This window comes from Perognathus longimembris, chromosome 4 (genome assembly GCF_023159225.1).
Source record: "Perognathus longimembris pacificus isolate PPM17 chromosome 4, ASM2315922v1, whole genome shotgun sequence".
NCBI classification, from domain to species: Eukaryota; Metazoa; Chordata; class Mammalia; order Rodentia; family Heteromyidae; genus Perognathus; species Perognathus longimembris.
Genome location: NC_063164.1, coordinates 59,663,165 through 59,677,929, shown reverse-complemented (window position 1 = coordinate 59,677,929; position 14,765 = coordinate 59,663,165). Strand labels below are relative to the sequence as shown.

The following is a 14,765-nucleotide window of genomic DNA, read 5'->3' as shown; positions in this document are numbered from 1 at the left end:
CAGCTTGAGATTTACTTGCTCATATCACAGCAGTTACAGTTATACCTCCACTATTAGTATAGTTCTTGAGCATTATGCAATCTTTCTCTTTAAAATTCATAAAAAAATGAAACTTGCAGTGAATCACATTGTTAAAATTTCCATTTGTAAGTTTTCTTCATTAATCATGTTTAACGTGTGTCACCCTGATTGAAGCTACATCATATCGATCATGTTTGTTAAATGGCTTTTATGTGTAGAAATTCAAGATAATTATCAATTGACTGGTAATTCTACATTTGAAAATATTACAAATTTGGAGATATTAAAGTCATTTTAATTACCTAAATTACCTTTGGGAGCGAAGTAGAATAAATAATTAAAAAATGAAGGAGTAACAAGAAACATTAAATGAAGGACAGTAGAATCCAGTGGAAAGGAAAGTCATTGGAAAGTCCATAAAATCACCAATAGATATCTTTAATAGATTGGTCAATTAGAAGTCTAAAATTCAAGGGGAAAGCTTTTTTTTCTTTTTACAAAAATGCACATTTTTTTAAACGAGCCCACATTATTCTTCATTTTATATAGCAAAATCTTCAGAGATTTTTGACTCATATGACACAACCTATTTCTATTTTTACAACTTCTAGGAATCCATTTAATAAATAAGTAAAATAGGACATTCGGCAATCACACCTAATATTCTATTCTTCCATTATGATAAATGAGGTACTATTCTCATGCACTTCATCAAGGTTTTTACATCATTCAGAAGACTTTGCCTGTATTAGCTTATTTCCAAGGGAAGTAAGTTCCTGTCGAACATAGAGTAACTTGGAAAACATAGTCTCAAAATTCTAGGTATAATCTAACCTTGTTGTTTATTATCCTTTGAAATAATGATGATGACAGTAACTAATATTTACTTAATCTTGGACACACTTTTGCTATCTTGCCATGTCAAAGCATTAATTGTTTTTACTACTATGATTCCTTTGATGTTTTCTTATGCTGTCTTAATCTTTATGTTTTATGTATCCAAGTACAAATTAAAAGGTTGGGAAATACAGTTTATAAGAAAATCCTACTTGTGAGGCTTTTTGTTTTTTGCCAGTCCTGGGCTTGAACTCAGGGCCTGAGCACTGTCCCTGGCTTCTTTTTGCTCAAGGCTAGCACTCTACCACTTGAGCCACAGCATCACTTCTGGCTCTTTCTATGTATGTGGTGCTGAGGAATCGAATCCAGGGCTTTATGTATACGAGGCGAGCACTTTACCACTACATCATATTCCCAGCCCATTGTGAGGCTTTTATTCCAGAGAAGTTAATATAAATATTATTTATAATCATAGCTAACTAACTTATTAGATGATATTATTCATTATTTAGTAGGACACAAATTGTGTGTTAGTGGATTCCAAAGAAATAAATGGAGCAAATGTCAGAGTTGCTTTTGAAACATAGATACCATTCAATGGCTAGATCTAGTTAGATGTGTAGATCTAGCATCTATTGCATTAAATTTATGTCCCATGTAATGATTTTTCTTTGGTTTCACATCTCTATATAATCTTGGTTGTTTAGCATTTTAACTCATCTTGTATTCTTTCTTTCTTTCTTTCTTTCTTTCTTTCTTTCTTTCTTCCTTCCTTCCTTCCTTCCTTCCTTCCTTCCTTCCTTCCTTCCTTTCTTTCTTTCACAAGATTTAGGTCTTCCTTTTTGTAAAGAAAGTCATGAAGAATACATTTTATTTTAGGATATTTCTTCTCTTTCACAGTAAAATAAATTATGTTGGCATATATTTTAGTGTGACTAAACTGACATTTCATACTCTAAAACTATTGGGTTGGTGGTAAACATATGGGTACAGAAGGTACATAAAAAGAGCTAAGTGATAGGCTCTCTTAAAATAATTGTAGATTTTCTTTCCTCTTTGGAATACATTGCTTCCATTGGCTTTTTCTACATTTTGCTTTCTGGTGTTCAGTCAGGTTAGCCACAAAAAACCCTCAGGCTTACATTGTTTGGGAATCATTACCACTCATTACAAAACTATGCAAACACCCTGTGGAGAATCTAAAACCTGAACATTTTATGAACTGAAAAAGTTAGATTAACATATGCTGGTATAGCTCTTAATTTGTGAAATTACCATTTTTTTTTTTTTTGGTGTAGCTTTGTGAGAAGACAACCTGATTCCCAATTCTTGGTTACCTTTGCAAGAGTGACTTCTTTTATCTATGTGAATTCTTCCTGAGGTGGATATTGTTTCTTCAAAGTGGAGTCCAGTTGCTTTCCCTATTTTTGGAGTAGAGTCTGCAATTCCTGAGAAAAGTGGCTTTTGTTCATCATCAATGGAGGAGATGAAAGATGACGATCTGCTTTTTTTCTCTTCAAAGTGTTTCTTAGAACTCTGATAATGTCTTATGGTATCCACAGAGTCTTCAGGATCATTTGTACTGTTTTCTTTGCCAAAATCTAACAATAAAAAGTTATTTTATTGAAGATAATCAAATGTGAGATTCTGTATATCATTTAACTGAATACACAAACTCCATCTTTCCTATTAAAATGCAGTTTTGAAGACTTCTTTTTTTAAATTTAAGAACGATATTAAGCAACTTAGTCCCTTTAGAAACTTTTGCCAATCAAATTATCTCCATCATATCACAGAAATTACAAGCATTTAAACTGTGATCTTGGTTTGGTGATACAAATTATGCTACTATAGCACGCTTGTTTTAATTTCATTCTTTTTTATTGCTACTGTAAAGATGATATAAAGAGAGGTTGCAGTTACAGAAGTCAGGTAATGAGTACATTTCTTTTCTTTTCTTTTTTTTTTTCTCATGTCAGATGGGTAATGTGCCCACATCATAAAAAGGTTTAGAGGGAAGAACAGGTCATGCGAGCACGTGAGAACCCAATCATCACGCTTATGAACCGGAAAAGGATGAATGTATTTCTTTTTGAAGGGTGTTAATTGCTTTCCTTGTTTTCTCCCACTTTTTTGCTCCCAACTCCCCCACCTTCAAGTTGTACAGACTTAATTTTTAATTCAAAGGTTGCTTGATTATCTTAATGAAATGAATAATTAATTTTGAAATTAAGAAAAGATGAAGTTTAGAATTCTGAGAAAGGCATAGGATGTCATGAACTTATTTTTAGTATAATATATAACTGTACTTTATAGTTTTAGAATCTGGTTAAATACTTCTTAAAGAAAATGAAAAAGACAAAGGCAGATAAGTCTCTTTCCTAAATTATCAGCTTCATCATGCAATTTAAGTTTATCCTCCATATCGGAACATGTGGCATGTGACAGTGTTCACGCATTGCCTAGGTGAAAACTGCAAGCCTTCTCTCAGAAAAGGCTAGAACTGAGGCTAGTCTTCAGCCTTAGTTCAATGCCAGTAATGGCTTTGACATTACAGTCAGTTTGGATGGGTATTATATATATATATATATATATATATATATATATATAGCTTATATATATGAATATATATATTAAGCTTAAATACAGTAATTGTGGTAGGTTTTTTTTCCTAATTACATTTAACTCCTAGTGCGATTGGCTGTTTCATACTGAAATGCCAGGATAATTTCAGCCCTGAAGGTTGTGTTAGAGCATATAACAGGAAAAGCTCAGAGAAAAATATCACAATTTGTTTCTATTAGTGTCCTGGGGAGACAGTATAATTTTCCATCTGCTTCCTGTTAATAACTAAACAACAAAACTCCAAGTGGTATATCATTTTCTAAAGAAATGGTGAAGCCATTGCCCCATCTACCCTCGGCCTGTGTGTGCTTACGCTGTTATTTATAGAGACCACATGAACTATTATGAGGCCACTCCAGAGAAACTTCCAACTGCTTTTTAAATTTCCCATATGGCCCAGAAGTTAAACAAATACGTTTTTTCTTTTCTTCTCTCAAAATAATGCTATAAAATATGAAAGACTACAGAGCAGCCCAAGGTAAAAGTAGATAGAATTTAAAAATACAAGCTCCATCTGAAATTATTATTAAAGAATTTGTGCTCTCTCCGTCAAAATGATAGCAAATGGAGATTGCTCAATTTATTTCCATGAAGATATATTTGCTTAATTAGTTCACTCATTACTGAGTAGACCACAAAACTTCCCTGTCTCAATCCTGGTAGCCATTGTGGATTACTCAGTAGATTTACCTGAGCTCATTGAATCAATATCATGAAAACTCAGATGTGCTCTTTCTTACAAAAGTCATTTTCTCCAGCTTCATCGGCATTAGTCCTCTGTCTCCTTTAAGCCAATTCTAGGGCTTAAACTCAGGACTTTGCACTGCCCCTGAGATTTTTCCACTCATGGATGACATTCTGCCATTTGGGCTACAACTCCAGTTCCAGTTTTGGTGCTCGTTAATTGGAGATAAGGGTATTTCCTATTTGTCTACCTGTACTGCTTCTGGATAGAAACCTTCATGACTCAGGTTCCTCAGCAGTTAGGATTACAGGCCTGAGCAATTTGCACTCAGTTTGACACAATATTTTTTGAACTGATAAACTTTACTTTTTTATTCTCCTCCCTTATTTCTTAGTTTGTCTCTTCCTCCAAGGTCTTTTGAGAATTTGATCCACCTTTCCCTCTTTGGACATATCATTCATTAAAACATTACACATTTTATGTTAATGTAAAGAAAAGACAAGCTTCATTTTTTTTCTAAATCATCCTCCTATCAGGTTAGTAAATGACATTGCTTACTGCTTCCAAGTAAAGTGGGTTCCCATCCATGAGCTGAACACCAGTGGGATTTGACTCAGCTCAGACTTCTCAACCTTCTGAAAATGCTTTTCATTGACATACTTACCACCTGTCTTTCCTAGAAGAATTAAATTTGAACTGAACTATTAATTCATTTGCCTCCAGTCTAAGTATGGGTAATGCTAATGTGGGTAATTATATTGAATACACATCAGAAATTAGTAAATCATTTTGAATCTTTGACTTAAAGGGTGTTCTTTGACTTGGGTGTTCTTTGGGGAAACTTAAATCCTTAATAGTGGCAAAATGCTTTGTTTTACTTGCTAAATGGCCTTCTTTCTTACCATTTGATTTTGGAAGCTTAGAAACAAGAATTATTACTTAAATTGTTATTGTGAATGATAGATACTCTGATGATTCTAACTTAGAAAAACAATCCTAGAAGGTAGAGGGTAAGGAATTACTAATACTTAGTTCTGTGGTAAAAATAAGGTCATAGAACAATAAGATACGATTATATACATAGAACCTAAGTCCTTTAGAAAACACTTCAGGGATAAAAAAGCTGGTAAGAAGAAAATGTCTGGTATTCTTAAATTTGTACAGTCTGTATGAAGAAAAAGTTTCACATTTATTTCTATTTTCTACTGGCTTATCACCCTGGCCATATGAGTATTTGATTTGATGTAGCGCTACTACTACATCAATTTTCTATTCCAATGACATTTTTCTATTCCACACTAGATAAATTATAGCTTCATTTGCTGTCACATAAAATGAAAGTTGAAACGGCAACCTATCTGTGAATAAAAATGGAAATTTCTTGGGTTTAGTGTGGGTGTTGGTAATTATGAAATTGGGCAGCTGAAATGTATTATAATTACCCTCTGGTTACTTCTACCTTTTAATGGACTATTCCAATTCTGCTTTGTGTTTCCTAGGTAAACTGAATTATTTGATAGATATTAAAATATTAGACACATTTTCCCCCAAATCTCTTCATAGTCTATAAAGAAACATTACTAGGAGGATAGAGTTTGAGAGAAATTAACAATTTTTTTTATCCTAGAAATGAGAACGCATGGCCATTCCTGTTACTATTTCATAAAGAATAAGTACGTTTGTGGGAAAGTGGTGGTCATGGGGCTGGAAATTGGGGCCTGAGCACTGTCCCTGAGCTCTTTTTACCATGGTTCCATTTCTGGTTTTCCGATGGTTAACTGGGTATAAGAATCACATGGACTTTCCTGCCCTGTCTGGTTTTGAACCACGATCCTCAGATCTCAGCCTCCTAGGTAGCTAGAATTACAGATGTGAGCCACTAGTGCCCACCTAGGAATAAGTTTTATCTGTTTAGTTAAGCATCAGATATATTTTTGTATCAAAGACTAAGGACCTTGTTTTTCAATCATTTCCACAGGCTGATAATTCATCTTTGCTTTTTGTCACATGTAATTCTGACATCTTGTGGGCGTCTCCCTGACTCAGCATGCATTAAGATCACATAATAAGAGTTCTGATGGAGTGGCAAACCCATCTATATCAGAAAGGAAAATACAAACTATTCCACTTAAAAAATCTGAGAACAAACATTTGTGTACATTCAATTTTTTGACGTCTGTATTTCAGATGGTCATTTTTTATTTGTTGGGCTCAATACTGAGATGTTTTGGTCAGAGAGAGGCATTTAGTATACTTTCCTGACATTTGTGTTTTATATCCCCCAATAGTGACATTTGTTAAATAAGGTGACTACTTTCCATCTTTTGAAAACATTTCATTGCAAAATTTAGAGGCTGAAATAAATTTCTCACATGTGATTAAGGATATTGGCTTCTTTATACTTGCAGATGATATTGAAAGGAGACTATGAAACTCTTTTTCTATAAAACTAAAAGATTAAACAGTATAAAAATTGAGCATATGAAGCATTTTGGTAGATGATGATAAACCGGTACGAGGTTCCTTTTAGGGCCAATAACTTGTAGAGGTGATTGTTCATCAAATGACTGGAATTCATGTAGGATATACTTGAAAATTTATTGAAAGAAGATCTTAAATATTCTCTTCACACATAAAGACTTAAATATTCCCTTCACACGTAAAGATGGCTGTGTGAACAGCTATACTGAAGTGTTCGATTTTGACATTCATTAAAAATGTGTATGGATATCAGAACATCTGCAATATACTGTCATGGTGTATGACTTTTAGTTCTTAAATATACCATAATTAAAGAAAGAAAAAAATATACATTTGAGTATCATTAAAATGGGTATTAAAAAATCTAGACAAGGCAGGGGGCTGGAAATCCGACCTAGTGGTAGACTTCTTGCCTAGCACGCATGGAGCCCTGGGTTCAATTCCTCAGCACTATAGAAAAAGCCAGAAGTGGCAATGTGGCTCAAGTGGTAGAGTGCCAGTTTGGAGCAAAAACAAGCTAGGAACAGTGCTCAGGCCCTGAGTTCAAGCCCTAAGACTGGCAAAAAAAATATTTAGATAAGTATTTATTGATGGTGAAGCTAATCCAGTAAAAGACAACAAAGCAATATAAAAGATCAATTTAATAAAATTTAGAATTAGACCTTCCTCTATAAGAATAACTTTGTCAGTCTATATATTTACCCATTACTTCAATTACTTTCACCTACATTATTTTATTTTGGAACATTTCCTTTTTAACACTGTCACCGCTTCCTCCTTTTCTCTTGTTTTCCCCTCTCAACCCCCCCCCCCTTAAGTAGTTTAGTTCATTTTCAACAGTGTCTAATGAGTATCATTGCTTAAATTAGTTCGCCCTTTGTTCCACCATTTCTGTGTTTCTTCTTTCCCTCACCAAATCACACAAGATAAAAGGAACACAATAAAAAGCTGTGACAGAAGGGAGTAAAACAAAGGGAAGAAAAGTAAAGAAAAGAAACAGGATGTGAAGTAGGACTTGCCCAAAGGCACATCGACTGCATGATTTCCCTCCTTCGTAATAATTGTAATGTGCCTATAAATCTATAAGTGAACCCAATGGATAGTAAAAGGTAAATAATTACTTGATTATTACTAGACTTGATTAATTAGACAGTAGTCTAAAAATTCACACAGTGAGAACAAAGGAGGATTTTTAGGAAAGGATTACAAGGGCTCAATATTGCACACATTGATCATATAAAATAATGCTTATTGAAATGAACTCCATGAAATGGAAGAAAGAGATTTTTTTATTGTACTGTTTGCAGTTCTTTTTTTTCTTTGTTTCCATTCCTTATAGTGAGGCTTATTCTAATTACTAGCACAACTGATGGAGTTGTACAAACTTGGAACACTTGTTTTCTAGATTAAAAAAATCAAGTATTTTTTGATTAGGCAGGGTAAACTCAGTAGATTTAATTTTTAGGCCAATGTCTAAAAACACTCAATAGTACTCATGTCACATAAAATTTTCAGAGGACATTTCACTGAAGCTAATTATTTAATGTCATTGAATTTCATGGTTTTATAAAATGAAGTCAGAATGATATAGGGGAAGGGAGAGTTAATTATTTCTTTTGGTGTCTGATGAGTAATTGAAGCAAATCTAGATCTTTTCTTTTTTCCCCCAGTATTCTTCTTGGATAATTCTTCAGTGTCCCCTTAATACTTTATAGCAAAAAAAGAAAAATCCATGAATGGCCTTTTTCTCAACTCAACATAAGCAGGCATTGCATTTTATCATGCATTTCATATTGCTTTCAGTTTCTAAGAAGTAAAGCCAATTAGAGTCTCTTCTAAGTTCTCCTCTGCATGGCTCTATACTTTTGCAAAATGTAAATCTAAATTCTGCAAAACTTTTTTGAAATCTTTGTTCTTTTTTCTAAAAAAGGTATTGAAAGTACATGCATGTAGACATTAGATGCAATTTAGAAAAAATATGTTGGTCTCTCTGTTAACTAATAGCAATATAAATAATAATTTTCTTAATTAAATGGAGGCAATCTTAAAAAAAACCCTAAAAGATAAACAATGATAAAGGAAAGCTAGGAGTATATAGTGATTGCACAAGGGTGGGTGATAAAGAGTAATATAGACTGTGGCCTGTATTATTGTTGCCAATCAATGGATTATTCGTTGCCAAATGGTCCTTAGAATCTTGATCAGCTATTATTTGATACTTTCATGCTGACTTTTCTGTTCACAGAAAGAGTGTAGTAGCAAACTACAAACATGTAAGTCCTATCAGAAAAAGTGTATTTGTGTGAATACATGAGAGCATTTGCATGAAAAAATACACACATACATACACACATATATATGTATCAGATATATATACATATAGGTTTATAATAATCTACCAATATAATATAGTTTATAATATTTTATAATAGTCTAACTATATAATATATATTTATTGTGTGCCGTATTATGTTATTATGTCACTCCCTGGACACAATGGATCATTTTAGTATACCTGGAAGTAAGCACAGTCCAACTTTAAAGACCACTCTATGCACTGCATTCTTCACTGTTTCCTTCATTTACTTCTGTTCTGTCAAGCCATCTTAATTTCCAAGGCTACAAAATATATGTCTGACCTAACTCTTTATGATTTCTTTTTTTTTCTGTGGATTCCTTCCAGCTCAGGAACTATAACATCTCGTCCTACAATTACCCTTGTCACATGAGAGAGACCTTGGGTGACTCCATGCTAGAATTTTATGAAGGAAAGGAACGATTTTAGGGGACTTTAAAAATAACATAATAAAGTATACTCATATTTATACTTGAACTAAGAACTTTCTATACTGTGAATTAAAAAAAAAACCACAGTGAACACTCAAATCTAACAAAGATGTTGAGTATAACCCCCCCCCCCAATCAAATGTGGACATAATCTAAGGAAATCAAGAGCTAATCATCTAAGGAAAGCAAGACTTTTCTGGAATTTGCCACCTCAAAACACATTTTAAACCAAAGAATTTCCTCTATTATTAAGACTTTTGCTTAGATCCAGTCTCCTTACTTCAATACGACCTTATAAAATGATGCTAATCCAAATGAACTGCAAGATATGGAAACAAAAGTGTTTATTCTTTTTCTTAGTGAATTGGATGCAGTCATTTTCTTCTTTTCTTTCATTTTTTTTTCCTTTGGTTTACCTCCTGTTGTCACTGTTGTTGATTCCCATACCTTTTGTATAGGTTTATCTCATTTGGGGTATCACAGAAAGGGGAATCACAGAAATGGCTAGACAAAGGACACGATGCAAAAGAAATACTCACAAGACACTATGTTGGAAATGAACTTTACAACTAGAGGGAGAGAGGGGTTGGGAGGGGGGCATAGCCAGAGAAAACTAGTGAGGGGTTCCAATAAGAATTATACTGTTTTCCTTATTATGTAACTGTCCATCACCCTTACAATGAATGAATGAGAAATATAAATGAGTTATCTAGCAAATTTGAGAATTGGGCAACAGGAATTGAATGCTTCTTAGCAAAGTTGTCTGTGGCACACTGGAATCCTGAGGACTTTGGAATAAACTCCTAAGATTTTGATAGCCTTAATTGTATTTTCACATTGTTTAACTTAATCGAACTCCCTGTCACATCTGGAGACTTAGAAGAGGTGCAGGTTGGAAAATTTCCACTACTCATACTTTATATAACAAGAATTTCACAGATTCTCTCTGATTAAAGGGGAATTTTTCAAAATCAACAGAAATATCTTGTTACATGAACACAATATGAATCATGGCATGATTTCAGGGCTTTATCAGGAGATAAAATAGTAGAGTATTTAGCTTGTGAATGAGGGACTGGAACAAGATTTAAAGGGGATTTAATAAATCTTAAACAGTACAGGAACATTATTATATAGACCATTTGTCAAGCTGTTCTTCATTTCTAGTAAGATAAATAGAAGAGATTAACTGCAGGATAAAGGATTTAGATTAACTTCCTGGGACAAAAGCTTGATAGTAATGGTTCTGATTTTTTAGAAAAAGTCACCAAGAGAGAAAAGAAGGTCATTTCAGAGTAAATAGTATTGTGTATCATGAGAGATTTGCTGTTATGCAATTGACAAAAGGATTTAAAAATTAGCTCAACACAATGAATATTTATCAAACATTATTTGTTGATATAATTTAGAATTTGGCATAGGAAAAGGAGAAGTACACTGCTATATTGGAAAGACTGAAAATATCACAGGAGGAAAGTGCTGTGGGCATTCATAAATAAAATGCCTGAAATATTTAAGATGATCAGGGAAAAATACTTTATGTTAATCTATCATTGGTGATTGACCAAGATAAAACAGTATAGGATTTTAGTGGTTGAAATAGTAATGGAGGGGCTGGGAATATGGCCTAGTGGCAAGAGTGCTTGCCATGAAGCCTTGGTTCAATTCCCCAGCACCACATATACAGAAAATGGCCAAAAGTGGCACTGTGGCTCAAGTGGCAGAGTGCTAGCATTGAGTAAAAAGAAGCCAGGGATAGTAGTGCTCAGGCCTTGAGTCCAAGCCCCAGGACTGGCAAAAAAAAAGTAAAAAAGAAAAAAAGAAAAGAAAAGAGATAGTAATGGAATGATGTGTCTAAGTGCACATATATGTGCACATGTGCCTAAGTATGTGTGGGAGAACACATAAAGTCATAAACAAAACATAGAAACAATGTACATGGATATGAGGAATTTTTTTGTTCATTTGGGATGGAGAACAAAATTCCTAGATGATCTCTCACAATAAAAATATTCAGCCAAAGAAAGTCAAGACAAGAATGTGAATTTAAAAGACCTAAGCATAAAAGAATCAAACATATGCTAAAGTTTATTTCATTCATTCTCTCCATAGAAACTACTGCACACCTGCTGTGTGGCAAGTTATATATCAAGTTATATATCAACTATTTTCCCACCTCCACGGAGGTGGAAGGAAGTGAGAGCCATATAATACTATATCTAGAATGTACTAAGACAAGAGAAGTTGTTTATGGCTGTAATGTAAAGTCTGAAGTTGATGGTGTTAAAATAAAGATTGATAAGACTGAAGAAGTAAGAAAAAACGAACATCATCATGAACGAACAATGTCCTTAGAGAGCTTTGGTTCTGTGGGTGACATAAGCAACTCAGCTTAGGGAAAAGATCACCAGTGGTTCAGTGTGCAGTACAGAACAGATAAAAGATGGATTAGTTGTCTGTGGGGAGTGAGTATGAAGGTGATTTCTATATTCTAGGGGTAAATTATGGTAGCTTTTGGCTCATGTTTATGGCTATGATGATGGAGAAAATTGAAGCAACAGGAGACAAAACTTGAAGATTAATGGAAATCTTCCTAAAAGTAGCAATGTCAAAATTCATTAGTAATAAACAGGTGGAGAGGTTTATTCCTAGGTATTCCTTTGTGTGACTGAGAGGATGGTGGCACCAATTGCAGAAGTAAGGATATTCAAAGAGAAATACTTTTTCTAACAAGCATCCTTAGTTCAATTTAGGAGTTGTTGAATCTGAATTGCCTTTAATATACCAAGTCAATGGTGGAAATGTCAATCTATAGTAAAAGTTAGCTACATGAGATTGAAGGTAAAGTACATTGTTAAAAATTTACATAGGTACATCCCCCATATGAGACATAATTAAATGGTAGAAAGAAATGAGATCTTCTAGGGAAGGGTATGATGTAGAATGAAAAGAACAGTAGCTGAGGATGATGTCTTAAGAAACTCTAACTACAAACAAAACTGTGCAAATTAGTGAGGGTAGAGAAATATATGAAAAGTAAATTGCAAAAAAATACTCAAAAAATAAGAAGGAATTGATCTATATTATGGGACTAACTACAGTGAGATTAAAATGTTTGAGGGATCGGAACTTAAATATATCTCCACCTCTCAATTCTCACTGAGTTATACTTAGTCCTGTCAGTACTTGAGCGTTTGTCCATCTCCATCCCCAGGAAAGACACAAAAGTGCCTTTGTCTACATCATACATGTATGAAGACTTGCATGGGGATTGAGCTTTAAAATGAGAGTTCTCCTTCCAGAACCTTCTGCCTACAACTCTGAGGATTAATTATCAACTATTATTAACTAGTCTTCATTTTAAAAGCCAACCTACTCTATTTCTTCATTGTTGAGCCTTTAGAAATAAAAGGCTTTGGACAATGACATAGTTGAGTGGTATCAATAAGGAAAGAGAAGCTAGGTGATCAGTTATTGATTAATATGAAGAATTTTCTACAATGAATAAAGCTTGAATGATAGTTAATGTTGAAATAAGGACTAGAATGATTATTTAAGTAAGAAAATCCAATAATTACAGGATATTTATTCAAATCTTACAAGGAGAATGAATTACCTTTATCTCCTTCACTTTCAAACGACAATCTCCTTCTTCGAAGTTTACAGTTGTCACCATCAGAATCATTCATAGATTGTGATTGTAGTAAAAGATCAGCCTTTGGGAAAGAGAAATAAGGGTAAGAAGGAAGATTATTTTACTTGACCAAGAAGTACTGTCAGTAACATTGCTATGTTGCATTACTGCAATCCTATTGAGTATTAATTATTATGTCTCAGGCAGATACCTACAATACTTTGCTTAACAGAAGTTTCTAAGTTGTAAAATAGATTATAAGAATAATTCTTGTAGTTCCACTACTCTATGGAGAAATCTTGGTTATACAAGGTATTTATTAAAATTAGTTGGACAGCAATTAGAGACAAAAAATTTTCCTTTGGATGGGACATTCTTTATATAACTTGATAAAGTTAAAATGAATTAATAATTTATAAAACTTTGGAGAATATTACTATAGAGAAAATATATTAACTAATTACAATAAGCTATTTTTTAAAAAAATTACATCATAATAATCCTAAGGTTAAATTTTACAACAGTAATTCTAAGGCTAAATTCAATGAATATTATTATTAGAGCTATTTATTTTACTCCTTCATATCTTCTCCTTCCTCTTTGGTTCACTCTGCACAATATTCTTATAAATAAAAATAGAAATTTTGCTTTATTTATTGGTTGTTACCAGCAATTTTATGTAAAGCAATTGTTTGAGTTGGATAATTAGTGTCTTTCAAGGCAAACCTAGAATGAAGTCAGTGACATTTGACTAAGGTTGTGATAGTGCCTTTAGAATTGCTCTTTCTCTTTTAAAAGTCCCTTAGAGTGTCTGGGAAGGAATAGACCTTCAGAGAGAACTAAATTACCAACTTTTACCTTAATATTTACTTAGGATCTTTGCTCTAGAGATTATAACATGTGTGTAAATACAGTATAATTACTTGTGTAAAATAATTACCTGTGTATAAACACACATCATATATCAAATACCAAATAAGAAATTTGGATTTGGAGTAACATTTCTGGGCTTCATGGTAACAGGAATATACTAGGAATAACCTAGCGATAAGCTGAATTCTCTAATACAAGTTCTATATTCATGGGAAATATTGACAGTAATTCAAAAGCGCACATTTTAAAAGCAGAATGGTCAGGGACCTAAGAGTTATGCTGTCAATATTTTTCTTGATTACTAGTAGAATTAAAATATTCCCATTGGATCATATTTTATTAATTCTTCAGAATTAATTTAGACTTACAATAAAACATGATTAATTTATCCTTTTTTGACTTCAATCATTATGTTAAATATGGATCTAAACTTGAGTGAGTTTAATCTTTTAATTATTACGGAGAGGTCAATGGTTGTCATAGACTATGTAAATAATAGCTGAAAGAATATTCTATCCTCTTATAAAATTAATTCTTTTAAGAGATTTTCAATAGCTTCAGTCCATTTGTAACACATAATAAACCAATTTCCCACAATAAAAACCAATACTTTTTCAAGCTAAGAATATCATGTAAGGGTTCCTATAAGGTCAAACTTAAAATACCTACTTAAAGCTATTCAACATAATTGAAAGTAATTAGGACTAATCCCTTCCCTATAATTTGTAATTTTTTAGCATTCAATTTGCCTTTCCTTCTAAATATTGAGAACTGATAAATTTTGCTGCAATATTTTAAGAAGTATTTGTGCAATCAAAGAAT

General features: G+C 33.1%; 1 protein-coding gene and 1 non-coding gene across 2 annotated transcripts in view; both read right to left on the bottom strand.

Moving 5' to 3' along the window:
- Positions 1–14,765, bottom strand: part of Kcnh7 (potassium voltage-gated channel subfamily H member 7) — a 450,536-nt gene that overhangs the window by 13,438 nt on the left and 422,333 nt on the right. The window contains exons 12-13 of the mRNA XM_048344279.1: positions 13,053–13,152; positions 2,196–2,447 (exon numbers count right to left, since the gene is read on the bottom strand). Coding sequence (XP_048200236.1) covers positions 2,196–2,447; positions 13,053–13,152 — 352 coding nt within the window. The remainder of the gene's footprint in view (positions 1–2,195; positions 2,448–13,052; positions 13,153–14,765) is intronic.
- Positions 2,832–2,936, bottom strand: LOC125350967. Its single transcript, XR_007210871.1, has one exon. It is a non-coding gene; the product is annotated as a small nucleolar RNA U13 (small nucleolar RNA).